The sequence below is a fragment of the Eutrigla gurnardus genome, assembly GCF_963514095.1.
Source record: "Eutrigla gurnardus genome assembly, chromosome: 8".
Classification (NCBI taxonomy): domain Eukaryota; kingdom Metazoa; phylum Chordata; class Actinopteri; order Perciformes; family Triglidae; genus Eutrigla; species Eutrigla gurnardus.
In genome coordinates, this window is record NC_139922.1 from 18,676,979 (window position 1) to 18,700,924 (window position 23,946).

Sequence of the window (23,946 nt, forward strand, 5' to 3'; positions counted from 1 at the left end):
GGAGCTCTCATTGAATCAGAGCAGAGACTATGATTCGACAATAAATCTTTGAAATCAACAAGCCTGAAATGCTACTTCCTCTCATAACTAGTACATTATTTATATATTTATATTGCCCTGCAATGTGTAAATCTGCAGTATATATATCTGAGTATATTTGGATGTTACTTGGCTCACAGCCGTGAATGAACCTGCAAACATATTGCAAAAAAGCCGACACCTTATTGAAGATTTCGACCTCTTCCCAGTGGATGCTGGTGCTGGTTTAGGTCTTTGCTTCACATAGACAGGTGATTCATTCGGTCTCTTGTCCAAAGTCTTTGCTGTTTCACCAACACAGATTTCTCTAAAGTCGTTACATGTGATCTCATATACTACTTCCAGAGCTGCGAAGCTGGGAAACGACTGTATATCACTATGCACAGTGTATGTGGTGGCAGGGAGAATAAGTGAATGAATTAAGAAAAGCATCAATTATGTCATCAACTCATTGTGAATCTTACTGGAAAACAGTTTTTGTCAATTTAATTTTTGATATTAAGCCAAGTTGAGACATTTTTTTCAGGCAAATGTCCTTTCAGCTTCTCGTCGGGACAGCTGGTTCTAAAGACAATGACAGCTGTAACAGATTTTGAGATTTTACTCCTGGTGTGAATTTGCAGTGTACGCACCTGAGACGGACCCAGAATTATGAAGACTTATTGGAATTAGTTTAGAATTTTTCAGATCTGATCGCCTTGTCTGTCGAGTGGTTACAGCCAGGTGGCAACCTCCGGTTCTGAAAAGTGAAGGCAAGGCAGAATAGGATTCTCTCTACTGGCCATCAGGGGGCGACTCCTCAGGTTGCAAAAATAAGTCTGATTTTATAGAAGTCTACGAGAAAAGGACCCTGGTTCTAACTTGGACTAGGAAACATTGTTTGTTTCAATCCTGTCTACAGTCCCCATGCAACCAATGCATTTTACTACTATATATCTTTAACAGCTGTAGTTTAACTACCTAAGCTAAATTTATTTATCAGCTTCTCAGTAGAAGCCAGATGACGTCACAATGACTATGTCCACAATCTATGGTTACGGTAACATCCCCTGTTCTATTACAGCCGTTGGACCTGTCATAACCCTCTCTTTATCCCCGGCATGTCTCTACACCCATCCATCAAACACAGACAAAAAAAACCTTTTGAATGTATGAATCAATTGGCGGCGTTTCATTATGTTTCACTCTCTATTCGGCACAATCTGCTTGAAGACTGCTGCAGGCAGTTCCTGTTTTCCATAATACCACCCAATGGACACGGCGTGGCATTTCTAATGAATGCTCCTTACAGTATATGAATGATGACCTATAGTATTGGATCGTGGTATTTCATGTTAAAAAAGTATGCTCAGGGGAATTGTAAGCATTGAGTGAAGCATTATACGCTCCACTTTGTCTTCAAATGATGCGGATTAGCAGGCTGTTTGTGCATTCTATATACTGTCCCGCCTATGATTGATTACAATTGTCTGAGGCTGACCAGCTCATTAATCGATTGAACAAAACCTCCATGTCCCCTGTTGATGATTTAAAACAAAACGTCTCCCTGTGGTTGGCTGGAGGAGAGGTGCAGTGGGACCGGTTGTAAATCATGGGCAAACACAACAACTGCCTCTAAACTGTATGTGACCCAGTATTTAGGCCCCTAATGCATTGACCATATAGAATCGTCAGCATGCAGTAATTTGCAAACCCGGTGCATTAGTTTCAAAGCTTTGTAGTAAACTTGATCTATTTGTATGCTGCTTTCTTAATGATCCACAAGATGAATTGAGTACTTAGTGGTTTAGTTACAGTAATATGACGAAAACTGTATTGATTATATTAAAGGGCCAACACCAGTAATATATACATTCTTTGCACACAGAAATGCAGTGACTTCTAATCTCCTGTGTAATGGAGGTTTTCATGAGGCTGCTGATGCTGTCGTGCTGTGAACATCAGAATCCCTGATGGCAACACCTGTCCTTCCATACGAAGGGGATAGATTCTAAAAGAGAATATCTTTTTTATATCAAAAATTCAGTGTCTTGAATGGTTAACATTTTACAGGCATTTTAGAGGTATTTGTGTAGTATTATGCCTTGTTAATGCATGTGCAGGAGACATTTTGGTACCTTTTTGCTTGGTAAAATGGGTTAATTTTTGTTAGGTTAACTATACTGAACTGAATAGAAAGCCACTGACAAAACATTAACATTAAATCCAGCTGGCAGCATAATCCACTTTTCCATTGGTGATCCAAATGTTCTATATGTTCCAAACAAAATGTATAAATCGCCGTTTTCAGGGTTTATGTTATGAAACCTGGCATGTGCCACTGACCCAACGCGTGACTCCTGCCAACACATGTCAGCTGTACAATCAACCGCTTGGCCTTGGAAGTAAAGGCACACTAACATCAATGGCTTATATAACACTGTTATTCATTCATTCCTCTTTCTCATATTTCTGGGGAAAAATGGAATAAAAAAAACAGTAAACTGTTTAGATGCAGAGTATGACGTTCACTACAGTCCCGTGCAAACGGCTTCAGCATATGGAGGAATCCAAAGCTTGACAGAGCTGCGGTGAGTGAACACTAGCTGTTGTTGGGGGAATTCAGTGAGCAGTCAATTGTGAAATGGAATTTGATAAGGCAGGAGAATAACAAAAGTACAATTTGAAAGCATCTTACAATTAATTTTTTTGAATGAAGAAATAGAATCATGAATTTTTAAATGTATCAATGAATATAAAATGAATCAGTATATTAATTGCCTTTAATTAAACACGTTCAGAATTCCGGTGGCACACTCCAGGATCTATATGGTGACCATGATGGCATAACATCAAAGTTGTTGTTGTATTTATATTTGCATTATGTTTTCAGGGGCAGTACGATTGTCATGTTGTTTTATTGTTGGTTGGGAATTTATTTTCAATTAAAAAAAGATTAAAGAAAATGTAGCTTATTCTAGCTAGCAAACTAATGTACAATGTAAATATTTGACTGACATCAAGGGCATAATGGAGTAAAATTGCAGAACTTAATGTTACTTTGACTATTATTCTCTGTGGAGTTACGAATTGCTGTATCAAGGTTGTTTCCATATATGGAAGTAATAATAATCATGTCAATGTCGCCCTCTAATCTTGTGTCTTTTTCCGTCACGCAGCTGTCTGCCACCTCCACATCCCGAGCAGCCTTCTTGCAGTGCCTCCGTTGGGGGATCTGGTGCCCCTTCCAGGGGCCTGCGGACTGGAAGGGGGAAGAAATCCAGCTTGTTCTGCAAGGAGGTGCGAAGCCAAACCCTCACGGAGTCATGGTCTACAGCACAGAGATGTCTGCCAAAACTCCCGCTCCACTCTCAGCTGCAGGCTCGGCTCAGGTAACACAACAGTACACCGGCGTGTCTTTGTGTCGAGGACAAAATGTAAAGAATGCATTGGAAGGTGTCGACATGGTGCTGTTTTCAGCACTCGCACAGATGTTTTCCCCCCGAAGACAAAAACATTGTTTTTTTGGACAAAATGTTGTTGCCTTTATTGCTAGGCCCCTCGTACAGCACAAGGTCGGATGACATCATCCTTTCAAGCTCTGCGCTGTAACTCATCATCACAGTTTACAGGACAGTGATTGTCTGCGAGTCACATCTCTTACAGTGGCAGTATCAAACATTTCAAAGGGTGCAAAAGTCGTCATCTTGTGATGACTTCACTTTTCCCACCTTAGGTGTGAATTTTCACACAGCTCAGATATTTGAAAATAAGTACCTTGTTCTTCCGCTGCCACTCATTCCAGTTCGGTCGTTCCCCCTACATAATGTGAACTGTTAATTCTCCAGTAGCTTTTTTTTTTTTTTTTTGGCATTACTTAAACGTGTGAAACTTTCTCCTTTTTCGGAGGCGAAGGATACCATAACGTTTCGGCTGTCGTCCAGTCTCGAGCGGAAGGCATCGAGCCCAAAAGCATCTCTGAGGAAGAAGCAGGAGGACGTGTCGCATCACAGAACATCACCTTCGTCACCTTCACGGGGTAAATATCTTCATGTAACCCACAATGGCTGTTCAAGCACACAAATTAATTACTTGGCAAGGAATATGAGCAAGCTGATATAGAGAGTTTCCCTCGACCAGAATCTGCAAATTGTTTTGTGGGCATGCCTCAAGTGTGCGGCTAACACCCAGGTGTAATCAGCCAAAGTTCTAAGCAACAAGCGCATATGATGCAACCCCCCGCCCCTCATCTCGACAGTGTTATCTCAATTGCACCACCTGCTCTCTTTATGATTAGCACATTTGATGATTGCGGTGTGAGGGGAATAAACCTAAAGTGCGAGGAGAAGATTCTGGCAGTCCATTAGGGCCTTTTGATCTTGAACAAGCATTGTTTTATGTCTTCATGCTGATGTCTGCTCGAAGAGTGGAACAACACAAACATGCAGTATGTTCACTCTGTAGATACTCACGAAATTGTGCTTTAAAGGTGACTATTATTATTATTATTATTATTATTTATGATTATTATTATAATAACAATAGTAATATTTTAGTAATCATTAGTAATGATTACTAATAAAAAGCTACAGAAAACAAAAACAAGTATTTAAGGTAACAGGACTAACACAGAGTAAGCTACTGTTTTTATTTTTTCTTATTTTAAGTCCTTAAAATATCATATTCATGCACATATTGCCTACCGCTTATCCTGTATTCAGGGTCGCGGGGGGGCTGGAGCCGATATGCACATATTCACAAATAATAAAAATGTAATGTATAATGTAATACATTTTTTCTTTACAATTTGGGCATGGAGATTCATTCCATGGGAATCCACTCCAATACACAACCTGTGTTTCATTAAATCTTAATCCTGTGGAGAACTGCATTACGTTTTTGTCCATTTCACATTTTGTAAGATTACTTATCCTTCTTCATCTTCTGACATGTTAACCACTGGTTACTATTGTTGTAATCCCACATAGAAAGGCCACCGTTCCCTCCAGCTTATAGCGATCTTGACTGAATCTTGTTTTGTATTCGGGATAAAAACAAACCTTAGAAATCCAGATCTGAGAGGGATTTGTCTTTTACTCATCTCGTGGCATAATCCGTTTTTTTTTTTTTGTGAGGTAAGACAATATTTGCAGGATTCCTCAAACCACCGTGAACTTTGTTTATTGTTGGGCTGGAAATTTCTAAAAACCTGAACATGACTCCCAGTGACAATGACGTAGCCCTTTATCCACATGTGAGATCATCGTGCTAGAACAGCCTCAGTGTGCATTTGAAAAATGTAGCATCACACTTAGGCCGCTCTTTGCTTTCTGCTGTGATTAAGGCTTTGAAAATAAACCTGAGCAAAGCCCCTGTTTTTCTACTTCCCTCGATTTAAAGGCGTTATCAGCGTATGCTGCTGAATTTCTCTCACGGAAGCCTTTTTATTCTGTCGCTCCCAATTAAGCATGACCATTCCACAATGTCCTTCCAGAAATAACTCCTGAACCCCAAGCTTTAAGGAGGCGTCTCGCTGAAACAAAGTTCTGATTAAATATTCCAAATCCCGCTCACAGCCAAAGATAAGGGAAGTGCCACTGTCTCCGTCCCGTACTGAAGCCAAAACTGCTGATTTCCTCTGCGTCTGTCAGTGAATTGATTAAAAGCGTAGTAAACACTACACACAGCCACTCAATCCCAGTGACAGCAAGAAGGAACAGGAGTGGACCCCAGTCGGGCTCTCGATGATTTCCCCACTAATGATGCTGTTAACTTATCTTGGGAGAGAAGAATAGCGTTGATCAGGGCCTACTTCATGGGTGTGTAGAGGAGGCTTTTGGCAAAGTCTATTAATGACATTTTAATCAGTGTTCAAGTGTCCTCAGAGGATCGCCCAAGAAGCCTGAATAGTTTGGGCTAGTGTTCAGAGGAGAATGATATCATGAATCTTTGTCATGCTTTGATTTTAGTGCCTTAATCATCCTTGACTTGACTTGACTTGTGTGTGTGTGTGTGTGTGTGTGTGTGTGTGTGTGTGTGTGTGTGTGTGTGTGTGTGTGTGTGTGTGTGTGTGTGTGTGTGTGTGTGTGTGTGTGTGTGTGTGTGTGTGTGTGTGTGGGCGTATGGACAGAAAGCGTGCTGCTTTTCCGTTGAGCTAGCATATTTACACAAATATAAAATTCATAGTCAACTTCAAATATGTTATTCATGTCTCTGATGTATGTATGTTTATTAATGTGGAAAGCTCGCTGCGCTTCACAACTTTTGAATAAGTCATGGGATAGAGAGAAATGAGCCACTTGTAAACTCTTGTAAAAGCACAGTAAAACAGGTTTGGAACCCTCGACTGTATGTAAAAGATGGACGACGAGAAATAAGAAATCATAGACAAACTTTTTAGAAAAAATTAAGAACATAAATCAACGTGATAGGAATTAACTAAAATGATAGAAACCGTCTATGGGAAAAATGTATTTTTCACGAATGGGAAGAACACGTCAAATACATTTTACATACATTTACAGGGTTTATGATCTGTGCTGCAGCCAGCCACCAGGGTGCGATCAAAACAGTTTGGCTTCACCTTCAGGGAGCTTGCATGTCATGTAATCGGGGTTTTGAACCCAAAAGCACGTCATTGAGACCAGGCAGCTAAAATCAAACCAAGCGAGCAGGGGCTGCTTGCTTTAGCTGTTTTCGATGAGGCAAACTTATCCAACAGGGTATGAGGCGAGAGATCAGGAGTTCAAAAGGCAGACTGGGGGTCATAACAGGTCAAATCCAAGCAGGTAGAGAAAATGGCTGGAATACTAAGGCAGAAGGAAAATCGATGAGCTGGTGGGGAATTAATGGAAGTGGGCTTGTATATGCTGCTGAACTGATGGTCAGGGGAGGTCAGGTGATCACGAATGGCTGGAACACAGACTCTGAAACGACAGGAGAGTGAATACACGGCAAGGGGGAAAGAAAAGCCAGAGGTGAAACCTCCAAGTTATTCATGATATACATGAATATATGATATGATATATCGACATGGGTGAAGATTCTAGAGAAGTCCATACATGTTCATTAATGTATAATTTAGCTACAGAATCTTGCTTGTTTGTATGACCATCACACGCGCTGCTTCTGGTGCTAAACTGAGTGGAGTAAAATATGGAGGCGACCTTGCTGTTTTGACGGAGATGCTCATTAAATAATTTTAATGATGCAGCGTCCTAACGTATTTAAATGTATTCTCTCTCAATCTCCGCGGTCTTGGGCACTTAAAGGTGCGCATGTCTGCCTCTCGTACATCCGCTAGTTTGGCTCAGCTGTCAAGGAGGCCTCTCATTGATCACATATAAATGGCCAATTGCACGTCAGTCCGGCAGCTAACGAGGAGGAGATGCACTTTTCCACCGGCTCGAGACGTAAAAGCCACGAGGACACAGAAAGCCCTGAGAACAAACTGGCTGCCGGGGGGGTAGAGGGGACAGCCAGCCAGTTCTGCTAAGTGTACACTCTGTGTGCATATAGTCTGAACAGATGGGAGCTACAGTAAGACACCCCAGGCAACTGAAGCAATTTCCAAAAGGCCAGTCAAGCCCGGCGCAGAGAGCGAGAACGAGTGGGAGAGGAGGACAAAGTGATGCTGGAAAGCCTTTCATTTCACTATTACCATGGCTACCAACCAAAAAAACCTCAGGAAGCGCTGTTAGACTTTAAACTCAGTGTGACATCTGAATTCAACTCCGCCTCGTGATCAGTGTGAAATTGGATAGATGTTGTTCCTGATTGTAAGTAGTTTTGGTATCCCAGTGTTGTGGGAGTAATGGAGTACACACAGTCACAGTCCATTCTTCAACCTTTCAGCATGCCACCTGACTACACGTCCAAACGACAAGAAAGCAATCTGAAAAGATGACATTTTTACCGTCGACTCCCATCCCCCCTCGCATGCTGATATTCCATTAAATGTCTCGCCGCAGTATACAAATTTGCGGTGCTGCCAAGTATGCAGAGCACGGGGGTGACATTACATTAATATAAATTGAGCTTGTTAAGCAGGAGTTGTTGTTGTTGCACATGTGATATACAGACGAAGGCGTCGGCAACATGAAAGCGATACACGCTATAACTGAGTTCATACTTGAGCCTGACAAGGTGGGTATACAGTTAATTCTGTCTCTCTCGATCTTCTCTCAATCTTCAATGGTTTTGCTGTTTTTCAGGTCAAAAATGTCTTCCACCAGCTTCTCCTCCAGGATCGCCTCAAGGTCCCGGGGTAAGACACCTTTTCACCCACTCAACTCAGTGACAAAAGCCTAAGTGCTGTAACAGCTGCTCTGACAAAAAGGCTTTGTCTGAAGTTCTTTTTTTCCTCCAACTAAAAGCAGGTCTACAATGCAAGTACTTTAGCTGCCTTTGTACACTTTTCTCTCTCTCACTAAATCCTGCTATCGGGGGATCCACAAAGGATCACATTCTTTTCTCCTGCACTCTGTTTTGGTCTGTCTGATTTTCTTCTCCATCTAGTCACTTTCCCTACCGTTTTATGGTGGGCAGGTAGAGTTCAGTGGGTTTATTGATTTTTTTTTTTTTTGCTGAACACATCAAAACAATCCAGATTCAAAGAGTGTATTATCATATCAAAAAAGGCTGTACGTGACACACAAAAATAAAACGGTGCAAATGTAAATGTGAAAGGTGCAGTTAGGCATGTGCAAACTGTGCAGTTATATAATGTAGCCCCTGATTGTACTCCTATCGGCTGTTTAGGGGTCTGAAGAAAGCGTTCTTCAGTCTAGTGGTCTAGTCTAGTTGTCCTGCATTTGATGGGAGCAGGATTTGTGGGCCAGAAAACCAAAACAAATGCTGAAAGAGGTCAACAAGCGCTGGGGGGGATCTTTGTAGTTGGCTGATAATTTTCTGTGGATTCAGCATTCCTATTACCTTGAAGTCTTTGGGGTTTTCATACATGACCAGTGACAAGACGAGATCTTCCACCAGTAGGAATCCCTGCTGAGTCATGCTTGTAATCAGGATTGTTGACGCTGTCGTTTGTTCACAAAGTAGTCTTTACTGTTCAGCTACAGTATTTTCCTACACAGTTACAGATGACCCCTCCACCAGGTTACCCTGATCATGACCTAGTGATGATGCATGTCTATTCTTCTGCTTTACCCCCCCGAGTGAAGCAGCATTATCAAGCTAACATTAGTTTTAGTCTTAAAATGCTATCTGGCTTGTGTCTGTACTTCAAGATATGAATGGATTCCAGTTAACAGCTGACCTGGATTGATTCCTAGCTGGATCACAGGACCAGGAAGCCCCTCCAGCATTTCCCTCTACATGGATACAGCTCCCCTTCTGTGCTCTGTCGGCATATCCCATATATCTCGACTAACCTGCAGTCATGCTGCAACTGATTTGTCGACGGAAACTGCAGGTCAAGCTTACGTGCGTTTTTAAATACGTCAGGAAAAGATTCATTATCTGTCCCAGATCTCTTTGCAACAACGTGATTAGGAAGCACATTTTTTATCTTTTGTCTCACAGGTATGAGATTTCAAAATGATTTGGATCCATCAAAATATCCCGAAGCCAGAGTTTTACTGAACGTGTACACAGCTGGCTTGGCAAAGGGAGAAGAGGAAGTGTGTGTGTGTGTCTGTTGGAAACGTTATTCTTGGTGAAAGACCGCAATATGTCTGTGGGCGTCAATCATGAAAAAGTTTAATCACAACAGAAAGCTGGGAAAATGGAGTAATACTGATGATGATACTCATGCAAAGTTGCATTAAATCAGATTAAATGTCACATTAACATTGATGTATTGAGGATTCTTACATATATAGCACTGATCAATTCTACAATTACTACGTAATAAACTGCACCATAATCATCCAACTATCATATTTGAGGTGGGCGACAAGGACTGACTCATATCCCCCTCTTTCATAAAATACCAACATCGACCAAACGTGTGTGCCGCTGTGTGTGTGTGTGTGTGTGTGTGTGTGTTTTGTGTGTCTGCTCATCCTGACGGAGCTAAGCTACCGTTACCATCCATCCCTCAGCCTGAGTGGAGGCGTCAGTGGAGACTGGGAGTTGTGATGGATGCTGCTCTCTCTCAGGATGAGGCCAGGGAGACACACACACACACACACACACACACACACACACACACACACATACACACACACACACACACACACACACACACTAACATTGTGCCACAGAGCGGAGGAGGAGTGAGATCAGGTCTGTTGCAGTGTTAGCTCTCTGGGCCAAAATGAGCCCCAGTCTGTATTGTCGACTCATTTTATATTGAACCAACGGGGCTGGGAGCAGTGGGAGCTGTGGGAGCGCTGCGCCCGTGAACTCTACAAATCGACCCTCATTTTCATTAAGCAGCGAGGGCGGCGGAAGCCTGCAAGTGGGCACCTCCCATTGGATAACAAGAGTCAACTGTGCTCAGACTGGGCAGCTCCTAGGGGATGATATTAGAAGGTGGTGGTGCTTAGCTGGATATACCACATGTACAGAGACTTTTTTCATCTTTTAACTCCCAAATCATCTGGTCTGCCAAACAGACAGAATTACTTTAAAAATATAATGTCCTTTTCCACTGTTTTCTGCAAATGAGTAGACTCTTATATCATATTTCCAAGGTTTAAGGGTTAAAGTTCAAGCGCATTTTCCCAAAAGGAGCAATTAACTTAGCACCAAAGGTGAAGCACAAGTTGTAAGAAAAGAATAAAAACATTTTTTATTTAAAGCAAGAGTATGTACACTTTGCAACAGCGTAGCACATAGCAGCATGGCATAGCACATTGAAAAACTCATCTTCATTTGGCAATATTAGATTGTGTGCGTTAAAGTAAGTACTACGTTAGTCATGTGATAATAGTATGATAAAATAAGTCAACGTTACATTTTGCTTTCACATGAGTCATGAACATCGGTTTCCTGGGTGAAAGTCCTTGGCCCATCCGTTGCCCCCAACCATCACCTACTGACCTGATTTCCTTTCCTCCCGTGATAATTACTTCGGCCACTAGAGGTCGTCGTCATCTTCTTGTATCCGTATCAGTGATCAATCATGTGAATAGATGATAACGGCCTCCGAACCTAGTAGCAGGTGTAGCAGGGCCCTTGTATTATCCCATATGAGGCTGATAACGCACATCCAATCAGCTGATAACATCTGAAGCAGGTGGTTTTTGGCTCTTTTAGCTTTTGCTTCTCTGCTCCCATCAACCTTTTTCCAGATGTAGCATGCAGCTGTTTTCAGAGCTTTGACAAACCCACAGTACTTTTAGTGCCCAGCACCAAACAACAGACAGACACAATTAGTGTCTAGCTGGTGAAGTGAGTCAAACATCCAGCAGCTAAAGTTGGGGGAGTGAATACGTTACCTACAAACAACTACAAATGAATGCTACCGTCTCTGTTGAATGTGTACATAGATAAAGATTTGCTCACACGTAGTGAGGCGTTATTTGATGTCCGACGTTTTCAGCTTGCTCCATCGCTCCAGAGTGGCCCAAAAACACATCATTGAATGCAGCTTTAAGTTTCCAGTGAATGCATCTCATAATAAAACTAATCTATAACACACTCATATTGAGTAAATAAGTAACAGTCATCATCAATGCCCTGGCTGCCCAGCGTGCACAGCACAGATCTCCATCTGTTGGCTATCCAAGATTCTGCATAAAGAACTGAAACAGAAAGCAGTGTGTGAAGCCACGCCACTGCTGTTGGCAGTCACCCGACAATTCATCACAAATGAAATGTGTGTTGTTAGAAAACTTCACAAATACAGTCTCCGTGTCTTTCCCTATCTCTCTGTCTCCTGCCCTATCGAAGATGGCGTTATGAGAAAAGATTGTTTCGATCCTAAAATGATTCCGTTCAACAAAAAACAAACAAAAAATCTCTCCTCTTCAACATGACTGTCAACTGCTGATTAATCAACAGCATCCTTCTCCGAAATGGCTCTGTAAACAAGTCGCACGCTCCAGCTCTGTCTGTAGGCATTGTTGGATCTGACAGCTTTTTCTTGCTCGCATAAATTATTGATCCGTGACACTCTTGCTTCGCCGCTGTGCAGAATGCTAAGGATCTTGTGGTATTTATAGGTAACATTTGGGAGAGCAGCTGAGTTTGTTTGCCCGTGTTGATAATGATTTCTTGCACCGGGGCCGCGGTCACATTGCAAGGGTCGTGCTCGTGTTCTGTTGACCCAGGTGGTCTTTTGGTGCGTGGGCCGGAGGTGAGGGCATGTTGCAGTGTGTTGCTGGCAGAGGGGCTATGTGGCAGCTGGCACTGGCTCAGGACGACCTCATTCCTGCTGCTCTCTTTTACGCAGAGGTACTTAGAGCTTTGTGTCAAGCGTTTTATAAAGGATGGGATTCAAGATTTATAAACATTGCTGATTGTGTGATTGTTTTAGCAGAGTTTAGTGTGTGAAGCCTTCGGTCTTAACAATAGAAAGTGAAGTCAATTACAAACATTTCTTGGAAAATCAGGCTTTTTGTGTTAAACAAAGCGTAAATAGTTTCCCGCTTAAATTAAAATGGATTTCTGTGATGCCGGTATTTGTCTTATGATAATCACGCCTTGGAGGTTACAGCTCAACCCTTTAACTCTACCTCAGTGATTACTGGGGGGACCTCACTTCAGTTTGCTGTTTTCACAATCGCTCATTTGTTGGAAATTGATTTTTATAGTTGTTGATCTTGAACTGTCTATCTCAGATATTTTCAATGTTGAGGCACGTTGAAATGAGATCTATATTTGATGCATAGTTATACCAGCTTTGTAGTCTAGTTTGAAGAATGGAAACTAATGTTGCATTGAAAGCTGTCAGATAGTTTGGAACACAATGTTTCACAGGATGAAAAGGTGTAATTGCACCTCTGTTGGTGTAATATGAAACCGCAAAACAATCCATTTTATTGTGATTACCGGTCTGGAATGAAATAGAGGAATTGCATTTTGAAAAAGTGTCATTTTCAAAACTTGCATGTTAACAGTGTCTTAACAAGCTATAGCGAGTGGCAGTTGATTTAATATGCTATAATGGTGGAATCTGTGGCAGATTTAGCGAGACGTAGTTAATCAATGTAAAGTCTGTGAGTTGGCAAGACCTAAAAATACTGGATTACCTGGTTAATATGCATATGCAAACACAATATTGGTTATGAATATCAAATATTGTCTTTAAATTGTCCATTTCTACACATTACTGATAGATATGGGTAGCGGTATAACTTCACATAACACAATTCTGTTCCTCTGTAGTCAAGCATTATTGCTTATTTCTATCCTCAAATATTTTCAGAAACATATTTTATTGTATTGTTTTGCTTTAAAATGGCCATGTTGAAAAGAGTTGAACAGATTATCCGTCTACTGCCAGGATGTTGACAGTTGAATAAATATGACAAAAAGTAACTTTATTAAAGCTACAAACTGAAGCTTCAGGTTATTGTTGCCTTGTTAAAGTCTAATTCAGACAGCACTAACAAACATTTCCTTAAACCCACAGACTTGTACACTGTAAATGTTTAAATCTTCGCTCGTCAACTTTACATTATCCCTGTTTGCTCAAGTTGTATTTCTCTCCGTGCTGCACGTCCTCACCTTTCATTTTACCTTCGTCACACTCGCACACAATTAACACTCACTTAATCCTCACTTGCGTACAACCTGCATTGTTCACACATCTCTAATATTTTCCTCTTTTGTGTACTCGATTCATCGCTCCATCTTTTCCACTGGATCCTCTTCTTGATCCTCGTCCCTTTCATAGCAAACCTGCCTCCCACTTTGTTTCGTTGAGACATATGATGAGCTCGTCACCATGTCACGGTCTCTCAGAAGGGAAGAAAGTGAGAGTATCATATACTGTAAATACACACACACACACACACACACACACACACACACACACACACACACACACACACACACACATAGACGCATGCAGGTCCCATGAAGCCAGAATGTGAACAGATGATCTGCTTGGCTGTCAGGGCAAACAGGCTGAGTTCAGAACATTGGCAGCCACAGCATTGCCACTACTAATTGCCTCTGCGTATTCTCTTGAGGTGTGTGTGTGTGTGTGTGTGAGAGAGAGAGAGTGAGAGATCCTCACATGCAGAGTGAGTGTCTTTCACACCCTCTGTGTGCAGGACGTGGTGACTCAATGTGAGAGCTCATGCATGCGTATGTAGTTGTATGTAGCACTGTGTTGTGTGTTTAAGTGCTGCTGTGTTTGAACGTGCACCTTAAATGTAAATGCACCTACGACTCCCTTCCGTTGGTGTCTCTCCCTCAGTATAAACGTGTGTGAGTACAAGGCTGTGTGTGTGTGTGTGTGTGTGTGTGTGTGTGTGTGTGTGTGTGTGTAAAATCGGATACGTCTTTGCAGTACTTGTGGGGACTGACTCGTGACAGCTCACTGGTCTTGACATTTTGAATTGTGAGGACATTCTGACCAACCTGAACAGCCAGAACGGCTCATTTCATGGTTACACCTACGCCTAGCATAGTATTTGGGAGATAACACACTGAGGAGTGGCCAGAAGCTTCCAATGAAGGTATCATTTGTTAGTGAGTCACTATAAATGTTATATTGTCACTATTTAAATCGACAAACCAACGACTTTCACCCTATAATGTCAGTATTTAAACACGAAAGAGAGACAATGGTAGGCTGTACGACACTGTTGAAGGTGATGTGTCGGCAGATGTGTGAATTTGGTTAGTTAGGATGAATTCCACTACAGGGGAATGGGCCAGATGTTTGACTAAATTTAACTAAACAATATGAGGCAGATGTTGATATTGGGGAGTTTAAATATTCAGCACGTTTTCTTTTCGACATAAATACAGGTGACGATGACCTGCCGGCAGTGTTGCAGTAATCGAGATCAGTCGTGGTCTAGCGCTGATCTGGTCTTGACTCTGTTGGCCCAGCTTTGGTCGAAGTCTTCACCCCTCAAAGTCATGCTCTTGTCTCGGTCTCGATGGTCTTGGTCATGATTTGGTGTCAATTTAGGTGGCCTTGACTACACCACCTGCCAGAGGAACAGCCGTTACAAGCTTGAGCTGTGCAGCAAGACATTGCTCAGACCCACAGAGCTTTATTTTTCCTCTTTTTTTTCCTCTATTGAAGCACCCATGCTTCCAGACAGAATTTTTTGGTTGGAAATGTGCGTAAAATAAATCACAAGTTATACACAATATTTCCATTTGATGGAATGGTGCAGTCAGTAAAAACATGCAGTCTGCTGTTTAAATATTTCACTCAGCTGTAAGCATCATATATCTTCAATGGAGATTTGGAACCAGCTGATACAGAATATGTATGATGCTGTCAGACGGTGTGGAATGGGATGATTTTCCCAAGCTTAAAGCTACTTAAGGAGAAATTCAAGGGGGGAATTCATCTCTGTATGCAGATCTAAGATAGTTAAGTACAGATTGGTGATATATGGCGTCCATTTTCACAGCTACCTACAGTGTGTTTACAAGTGTTGCAATGGATACCATTGTAACCACTGCATCCTTCAAGTTAAAGTACATTTAGTGCTACATCATGAAGCATCACAGTGGCACACCGAGTCCACATAGTCTGAGTTTTTGCTTTGTTGTTGTTTGATATGGAAGACGAGGTTTGGAATGGTCTGTTTAAGCTACTTCAAGGCCCTAGGGAGTTTGTGTAAATCAATGTAGCATCAATGCAATGTCCTCACAGGCACAGCAGATCCAGGGACTAAATGTGTGTCCAACTGATCACTGGGTGAGTGAACATCTCTTCGTTTCCTGCTCAGTAGCTTTCAGTGCAGTATCCTTATTGTCTCCCAGAGAGCCATTTGTTTTGGCCTTAGCAGATTCAATAGCACTCGCTGTTAAATGGGGCTAACTGACAGACAAATTCAGATTATTGAGGATTATTAGCCTTGAGAAGTCCAATGATACTGTTTTTAACATTGTTGCTTTGTTTCACTGTTATTTAAAGCAACACTTAAGAACTTTTCCTCTTAGGCCCCCCTACAGGCTGGAAGGGAATTGTCCATTACTGCTGTCGTGAATAATTTAGCCCACCGCAGCCTACCGTTGCACGCACGTTATTTGTTTGTATGCAGAACCGGCTCTGGAAACGATTTGAACGATGTCCAGTGACAAGGTAGAGTAGCTAACGCCTTAGCTAAGATTAGCTAACATGAGCCACAGCGATAGTTACATATATATTAGCACAATAGCTAACGCCTTAGCTAACATGAGCCAATAAAATAATCGACAATGTATTGTAAACAGATGCACACTGTTGGAAAAAAAAAGATTACCGGTATTATTTACAAGTCCAGCAGCAACAAAGCCAAGTCACCATCCGTCTTGCATTTTGTAGCCTCCTTCAGCTCTCGCCAACGAGTGTGAGCCGGTCCGATATTCACTCTCGTTTGAGCTCTTTCTTTGTCATGCTCCCGTTTTCTTTTCTTCGCCTCATCGGACATTATACTCCTTTTCTTTGCAGACTCTGCCATTACGCCAATTTAAAAACTACCTAGCTGCAAGGTATCTTCCACGCCCCTGCCGGGTGTTCTCCCACTAATCTCTATGCAGAGCCTCCACTACCGGCTTTTGTAACGCTTGCCGTAAAGAGGTCAAATTCGTAGTCTCATTAGAACTACAAAACCGCTACCCGACGAGGCAAAGTTACATAGTGTGGTTACAGCCAATAGAGGGCTGCAGAGCGAATGCTGAAGTGCCGTTTACCCGGTTTTGAGGTGATGAACCACTGAAACTATTTTGGAAACTATTCTAACTATTTTAAGGCACTAAATACTCTTTAGTGTTGCTTTAACAAGATAAAGTCTGAATTTAGAATAATCAATTCAACAATCCATATCTGACTTGTTTTGAGTCTTTACTTTGTGTGTGGTTAGCATTGCCTATATTATTGTCCTAGTATAATGCAACGGGCTTTGATGATTCTAATTTGGCAATATGCATTTCTGTTTTCGTTGGTGAAACATTTTCCAATGGGAAGGGACACATGTTGGGAATTTTATCAAAGGAGTACTCATACCATACGTATTAGATCTCTTACGATTCAAACCATCAATCCCATTAAAATAGTGCAGCGCAGTGAATATAAAGTAGGAAAAGTCCGGAAAATTTGGTTGGCCACGGTCATCTGTTCAGATTAGACATTCCAACGATCAAAAGACCAAAGTAAGTTTCTTTCAAAGGATGCTGGGCTCACACTCGGGGACAAAGTGACAAGCTCAGATTTCCTGAAGGAATTCCGAGCAGAACTTTTGCTCTTTTGCGGAGAGAGTCAGATGTGGTGAGGACATCTTGATCAGGATACCTCCCAGACGCCTCCCCGTGGACATCCGTCCGAGAGGAGACCTCAGGGCAGATTCATGCCAGAGGTGTGATATATATTCTGCTGGAGAAAGCCACCGCATCCCCAGGAGGATCTAGAGGTGGCCAGGGAAAGGACATCTCAGCTCCAGGACTTACTTTGGTGCCTCTGCTAATTGCAGTTAGATACATAGTGGAACACTGTTAAGATAAGAGGGATTCACATATTCATGTTCTTGTTAAAAGTGTATGTATTCTAGTCTTCAGGCATATTTGACACACATTATTTATTCAGAATAATGTACATTTCCACTGTATTACACTACTCGGCGCTCCTCTGCCCCGAGTTTCTCTTTTTAACACTTTCTTTCACGTATTCATTCCAATATATTACATTCCAATCCAGTGAAACTTCCTGCACAGTTGTTTTCCTTGCTCAAACAATAAACAGCAATTCCCAAACTATTAGCCACATTGTCTTTGTTGCAGTCAAAAGTCCTTAGACATAAGAAGGGAGCAGGCAAACAGTACGGAGTTTGATTTGCTGGGGGAGTTCGGTGTTGAAGGATCGTGCATGGAGAAGCATGGGGGCGTGAGAATGTCTTCTAAGTGCTGAAGCAGTGTAATGGTCTGTTGTTGTCATCGGAGACGGTGCATGTCTCTCTGGCGTAAAGTATATTCCCGAGCCCCGTTGTTCATAATCATAATAATAACAGTGAATCATTTGCATTGTTTTCTCCACAGCTCTCACTGTCTCAGCTGGCAGCGACTTTACGCTACCCAACCATCAGCCACTCCAGCTCGGCGTTGCCGTGGCAACAGTCGTTTCCTTCTCTGCTCCATCCTTCCCCGTTGGCATCGGCCCACCAGCTGTCACATGTCGTAAGATTTCCACCCCCGTACGCTCACACACACACACACACACACACACACACACACACACACACACACACACACACACACACACAGCCTTGTACTCACACACGTTTATACTGAGGGAGAGACACCAACGGAAGGGAGTCGTAGGTGCATTTACATTTAAGGTGCACGTTCAAACACAGCAGCACTTAAACACACAACACAGTGCTTATATCCTCCAAGGATATGAAGAAGATATGATGACAGCCGCAAACAGAGTTCAAAGGCCAATCACCTTTACCCTTTCAGAGCACCACGATGGAACCTTATTTTGGATTTTAAAATGCTTGTCTACTTATAAGATCATTTCACACATCTAAAGAGAGTTGCATTTTCTTTTTCTTTTTTTGAAAAAAAATATTGAAGTTTCACACTGTGAAAATACACTGCTTTGAGAAAGTATTCAGACCGCTTCACTTTTTCCACATTTGTTGCAGCCTAAAATCGTTTGAATTCATAGAACAGAATTCATTCAGAACAGAATTTTAGAAATGTTTGCAAATGTATTAAAAAGGAAAAACTGAAATATCACATTAAAATAAGTATTCAACTGGCACATTTAAACATGAAGCAGCGTTTGGTTCTACTGCACGCTGCTTCCAAATGTTAGTCTGTGTCTTTAAGGCTGAGCCCCGACACCTCCACTTGCTTGTAACTGCAATCTAATTATTTTGGTAATTACCCCCAGCTCATGACCATACCATTCCATAATCCCACTTTACCACTGACAGCCTGGCCTGCTATTGGAGTAGACGCTCAGTAGAGAGTCTGCTTGATATCCTTGTGGACAGGATGATTTGTGCATTAGGAGAGCTGCGGCACTCTGGACTTTATGAGTCCATGAGTGCGGGGAAGTCTGGACATTTGGATTTGGCCTTTAGTCTAGTCGTAGTTACACACAGAGTCAGTTACAGTAGTTTCTCAACTTGTACATAACAAAATGTGTGTGCAGTAAATGATTATGTCATTTCTTCATTCACCTCTCTCCATTCAGTTTCCCATTTGTTATCAGAGTTGATTGTGAGGCTTTTCCCCCCTGAGCTGTCCTGGCTAGTCCACCTGCTTTTACGCCTCAGCACAGCTAAGACGGACTTTACTCATATTCTAACTAGACAGCAGCAGCTTTAATGGGTTTTCTCCCATATTTCATGCTCGAAATCCATATAGCTTAAGCTATGAATCATATTGCAGGAATAATCCAGGAACTGTGGATCAGGCTTTACAATATAATCAGACACACAAATGGCTAAAAAAGACACAATTCAATTTGGTTTTGAAAGACTGGCTCGGTCGTGCTGTGGAAATACTGTCAGAACAACTTATCTATTTCATATATATCTATATAACTGTACCGGCAGGCAAAAGTTTGGAACAACCTGCATTTTAACATTTGGGGTTGGATTTCAAGCAGTGTGCTTTCTTTATACAAGTGAATTAACTATCCATATCTGGCGGCAGCACACTGTCACATCAGTTTCCATCAGGAAGTCCAGGTTGAAGTTTTTGAATCAACATTAATTACGTCTTTGTAGCACACAAGATCAATTTGTAGCCTTGGAGTTTGTAGATTTGTTTGCATACAGTTCATTTTAGAATTAACCTTTGAATTCCTGGGTTTTTATTCTGATTCACCAATTATTTATAACACCGCTGCTGTCAAAGTTAATGTCATTATGTTATTCTAAAGAGAATTCATGTTTTTAGTTTTCTGCTTGCCCCTTTTTTTTTTATCTTCCAATCCCTCACATTTGGTTGAGGAGGGGAAATACTGGACTATTTTTTGCAAAGGCAACAACGTATCTGTCTGTTAACCAGGAACAGCTTGTTCACTTGAAGATGACATATTTTGGGATCAATTATTCATCTTGAAGTGAAAAACTGAAATACATTAATTACGATGAGCCTTGAGGGATAAGTAGATATTATAAATGGAGGGCTGGGGAAATTAATCTGCAGACTATTGCAAGGTTACATTTAATTGTCAAGTGAATTTGTAGCAAACCTTTGAAATGTCACAAAAAAGAAATGTGCATTTCATTGGTTTGGAGCCCATCGGCTATACCCACTTACAGACAGATTATTGTCTTAGTTTGAATTGTTATTTCATGTAATTTGCCAGGTTTAATGTTGTCTGGTGATGAAGACGATATAAAAATATGGCCGGAAATATGCTGACAGTGTATTGAATTGATCAGGGTGTGTTTTATTGCTTATGGATTCAACTTTTCATGAGTAAACCAATGAATGTGGTATTTCTTATTTAAATAATTACATTAAATCACTTTAAAAAAAAGGTATTCTCTTAAATTCAGGTGACAGTTGCTTGTATCATACTCTCCACTCTCTGATAGTGAACAATGCTTTGTTAGAAAATTGAAGAATACTGTCAGCTTTGGGTAAGTATGATGCATTATATCTATAAAAGTCCCTTGGCTGCCATTAGTTTTCAGTTATGATACTCTAAGAGAGTTTCTGTGGCATCCTTTTGCAAGTATCAGTCATTAAATCAGCTTGCAGAATGGATTGTTGAAACCTCCATTTGTCCTTGTCCATAACCTCAGCACACCTGAAAGGCAGTTCCTCACGTCACCACAGAACGGCGGCCTGATGGCAGCGGGTTCAGATGCAGTGTGAGGCTGTTACTTTGAGCCTTTGAAACATGCTAAGGGTTCTACGCCGGCCCTTTGCATCCTCTAAGGTCATTATACCGCAGGCTGCAGGATCAGAGGGGGAACATGATGATGATGATGTGTTTGTCGCACATTGACTTTGGTGGAGGTTATTACCAGCATGCTTGATGGAAAGCCCAATAATGCACAGCCATGCCTGTCCTCTGATAGGCTGATAACTGAACCATGCACATGTATCAAAGACCAGAAGAAAAAAAAACACACCGTTAGCACTCCTTAGCTAATTATCTGCGCTAATACCCCTCCAGCTGCGTGTCTGTCACCGACAAGAAGAAGGGATTAATGTTTGCCACAAAACATTTCGAAATAATTATTGAACTGATCCGAAGGCATTAACAGTCCTTTTTATTCTTTTCCTAAAAAGCTGATACTGGGAAGGAGAACGAAGTAAAAATGACACGCTAAACAAAAGGACGTCAGTAACTGAATTGCAGATTAAATGCAAGACGGCCTTGAAGCCAAAACATAAACACATAAACAGTATGTTGCTGGTGTTTAACTCATCACAATGGTGTTAGTCCTGTTTACTTATAATGAGAAATGGACTGTTAGTGGTGTCTTTGACAGGCAATTTCTCATGTTAAGTAAACAGGACTGATTTTTTTTTATTTTTTTTATTAGAAATGAGCACAGTTGCCTCATCATAACAGGAAGGGACAGACACGTTTCACAGAAAATACACTTTTCTTTATGGGTCCTTGCAAGTTTCATGGAAAGAATGACATAATAAGTTTGTTATTTCTAAAAAAAAAAAAAAAAAAAAAAAGGCAATTTTTCTTATTTTCAACAAACCCAAACCAACAATGGATGAAGTAATTTTTGCTATCACTTTCCTCTTTCCTGTGACACCACGCTCTTTTCCTAAACACAACTAAGCAGTTTTGTTGTCCAAACCTAACGTCCTATACATTTTATGTTGCTAAAAGAAAATATAAAAGCCTGATTTGGACTTGCATAACTTATACTTTATATTCTTATGGTTGCAATATCCGAGCTGATTCATCTCTTTACAATCTACCCCAGATAGTCCCTCCCCTTATGACTTGAGAAATTGCATGTGCACACCTTACCACTTTGTCCTGGGGATGTATTGTCTTCATGTCAAGTTTATTTATAGTGCATTTTTAACAAACAGGTGTGTCATAGAGGTCTTTGCAGAAAAAACAAGGGACACAAAAAATAGATAAAATCTAGTTTTCCAAAACGGCAGCAATAAAACAGTTTAACTTAAATGAAACATGAAATTCAAAAGAACATACTGTAATTAATGGTTTTAATTTCATAATTAGCAAGGCAGCTTAAGAGGAATGATTGACAGAAAGTCATACCTTCTTCCTCAGACATCTCCCGGTTTCCCATATGTGTCATTTTGAAATAAGAATAGTTCCTGAGATTTACACGTCACCCTTTTTTTCCCTCTTTCCTCGTTCCGACTTAATTATAATCCAGAAAATTTGGTTTTAAAGACTGACTCACATCCTGTTGAATGCTGCGATGGTGATGCAACACTAAGTGCATCCCTGCAAGATTATTACATAGATGGATAAGGCTTTTTAATGCGTTGTAACTTAAAAACAAGCACTCAAAATCAATTCAAGCATCGGAGGACGGAATAAAGGCAGTACAGAGGAAGTGTGATGGTACTGTAAGCAGCTCAATATTAGTCAATTACCAGAACTCCACTACTTTTGTGTCTTTAATATATGAATCTCCATTAGCTGTTACCAGGGTAACTGCTGCTCTTCCTGTGGTCCTTCCCCCTCACTTTTTAGTTTACTACGTGGGTCTCATACAAGGAAACATTAGCCTTAACTAAAGACGCCCTCTCTTGAGCCATCCTGGTCTCTTTATATATTTTAATTATAAACCGTCCACCTTAAGCACCATTAAAATGTGTGATCTCCGGGTGTTTTTGAATGACCTCCTGTCTCTGCATCGCCCCACTTTGGTAACAGGCCTGCTCAGGGGTCAGCAGCATTGCCCACCTGGAGATGGACCTTCAGCGGGAAGGGGATGTGTCACCTTCAGCTCAGGACGAGGGAGACCAACTTCAGGAGCTGCCCTTCACTCCAGTCCATGCCCCTGTCATCACCCTGGGGATGAACGTGCCCAGGTGAGCCCCCTCTCAATGGTCTCTTATAGAAAGTCAAGGGTTTTTTATTAACTACAGGGACATATTTGAGGTATCTGAAACCAGATCAAATATTTTCACATTCACTGATAGTTGAATGAAGAAATGGCCAAAGGAATAAGCTTATCTGATTGCCTTTTTACTTCCGAGAGAAACAGGACAACCTTCATTAAACATGATTTCCTTTGCGGCATGCTTTCATGCTCTCCTCTTTGCCTCTGAATCATCGTTACCTCATGTTACGATTAGTTATTCACATCTGAACCAAATCCAGTATCTGTGACCATTGTGCTCTCCCAATCTGTCCCTGATCCTGTACGAGAAAGGAGCAGAATACCACTTCACGTATGCCGGTGTTGGCATCAGCTGCGTCATGAACTGCAGTAAAGAGTCCAGCTGGTTTTTGTGAAACAAGCACTGGCCGTTAGAATGATAGATGCTCATGATAGCTGTGAAAATCCACTGGATTGGAATTTAATTGGTAGTTTGCTCTTCAGTATTAAAAAGGACGTTTTACTGTATTCACGATCTATGAATCTAGTATGATTTGGCCACCTGGCTTTCCTAGATTAATGACTGTGGAGCTTTTTTCCCTCGCTGCGGTTTTTGCTGTGGCTAAATGAGGCTAACTCCACCAACGCCTCATGGGTGGGTGACATGAGCTGACAGGAGATGTTATTGAATGAAGCCACTTTAACCATGCTATCTGGCCCAGTATCTCTGGTGTGAACGCTTATACAGTCCTTCGTTACCATAACAGCTCACTGCCTTGCTGTCTATCGATCAGCTCACTAATTGGCGGCATGTGTTCGCTGGGTA

General features: G+C 41.4%; 1 protein-coding gene across 3 annotated transcripts in view; it reads left to right on the forward strand.

Annotated features, from left to right (window-relative positions):
- Positions 1 to 23,946, forward strand: part of nphp4 (nephronophthisis 4) — a 129,694-nt gene that overhangs the window by 61,816 nt on the left and 43,932 nt on the right. For all 3 annotated transcript variants that reach the window (XM_084014468.1, XM_084014469.1, XM_084014470.1), the window contains exons 9-13: positions 3,198 to 3,410; positions 3,928 to 4,057; positions 8,232 to 8,284; positions 18,133 to 18,270; positions 22,952 to 23,109. In XM_084014468.1, the coding sequence (XP_083870594.1) occupies positions 3,198 to 3,410; positions 3,928 to 4,057; positions 8,232 to 8,284; positions 18,133 to 18,270; positions 22,952 to 23,109 (692 nt within the window). The remainder of the gene's footprint in view (positions 1 to 3,197; positions 3,411 to 3,927; positions 4,058 to 8,231; positions 8,285 to 18,132; positions 18,271 to 22,951; positions 23,110 to 23,946) is intronic.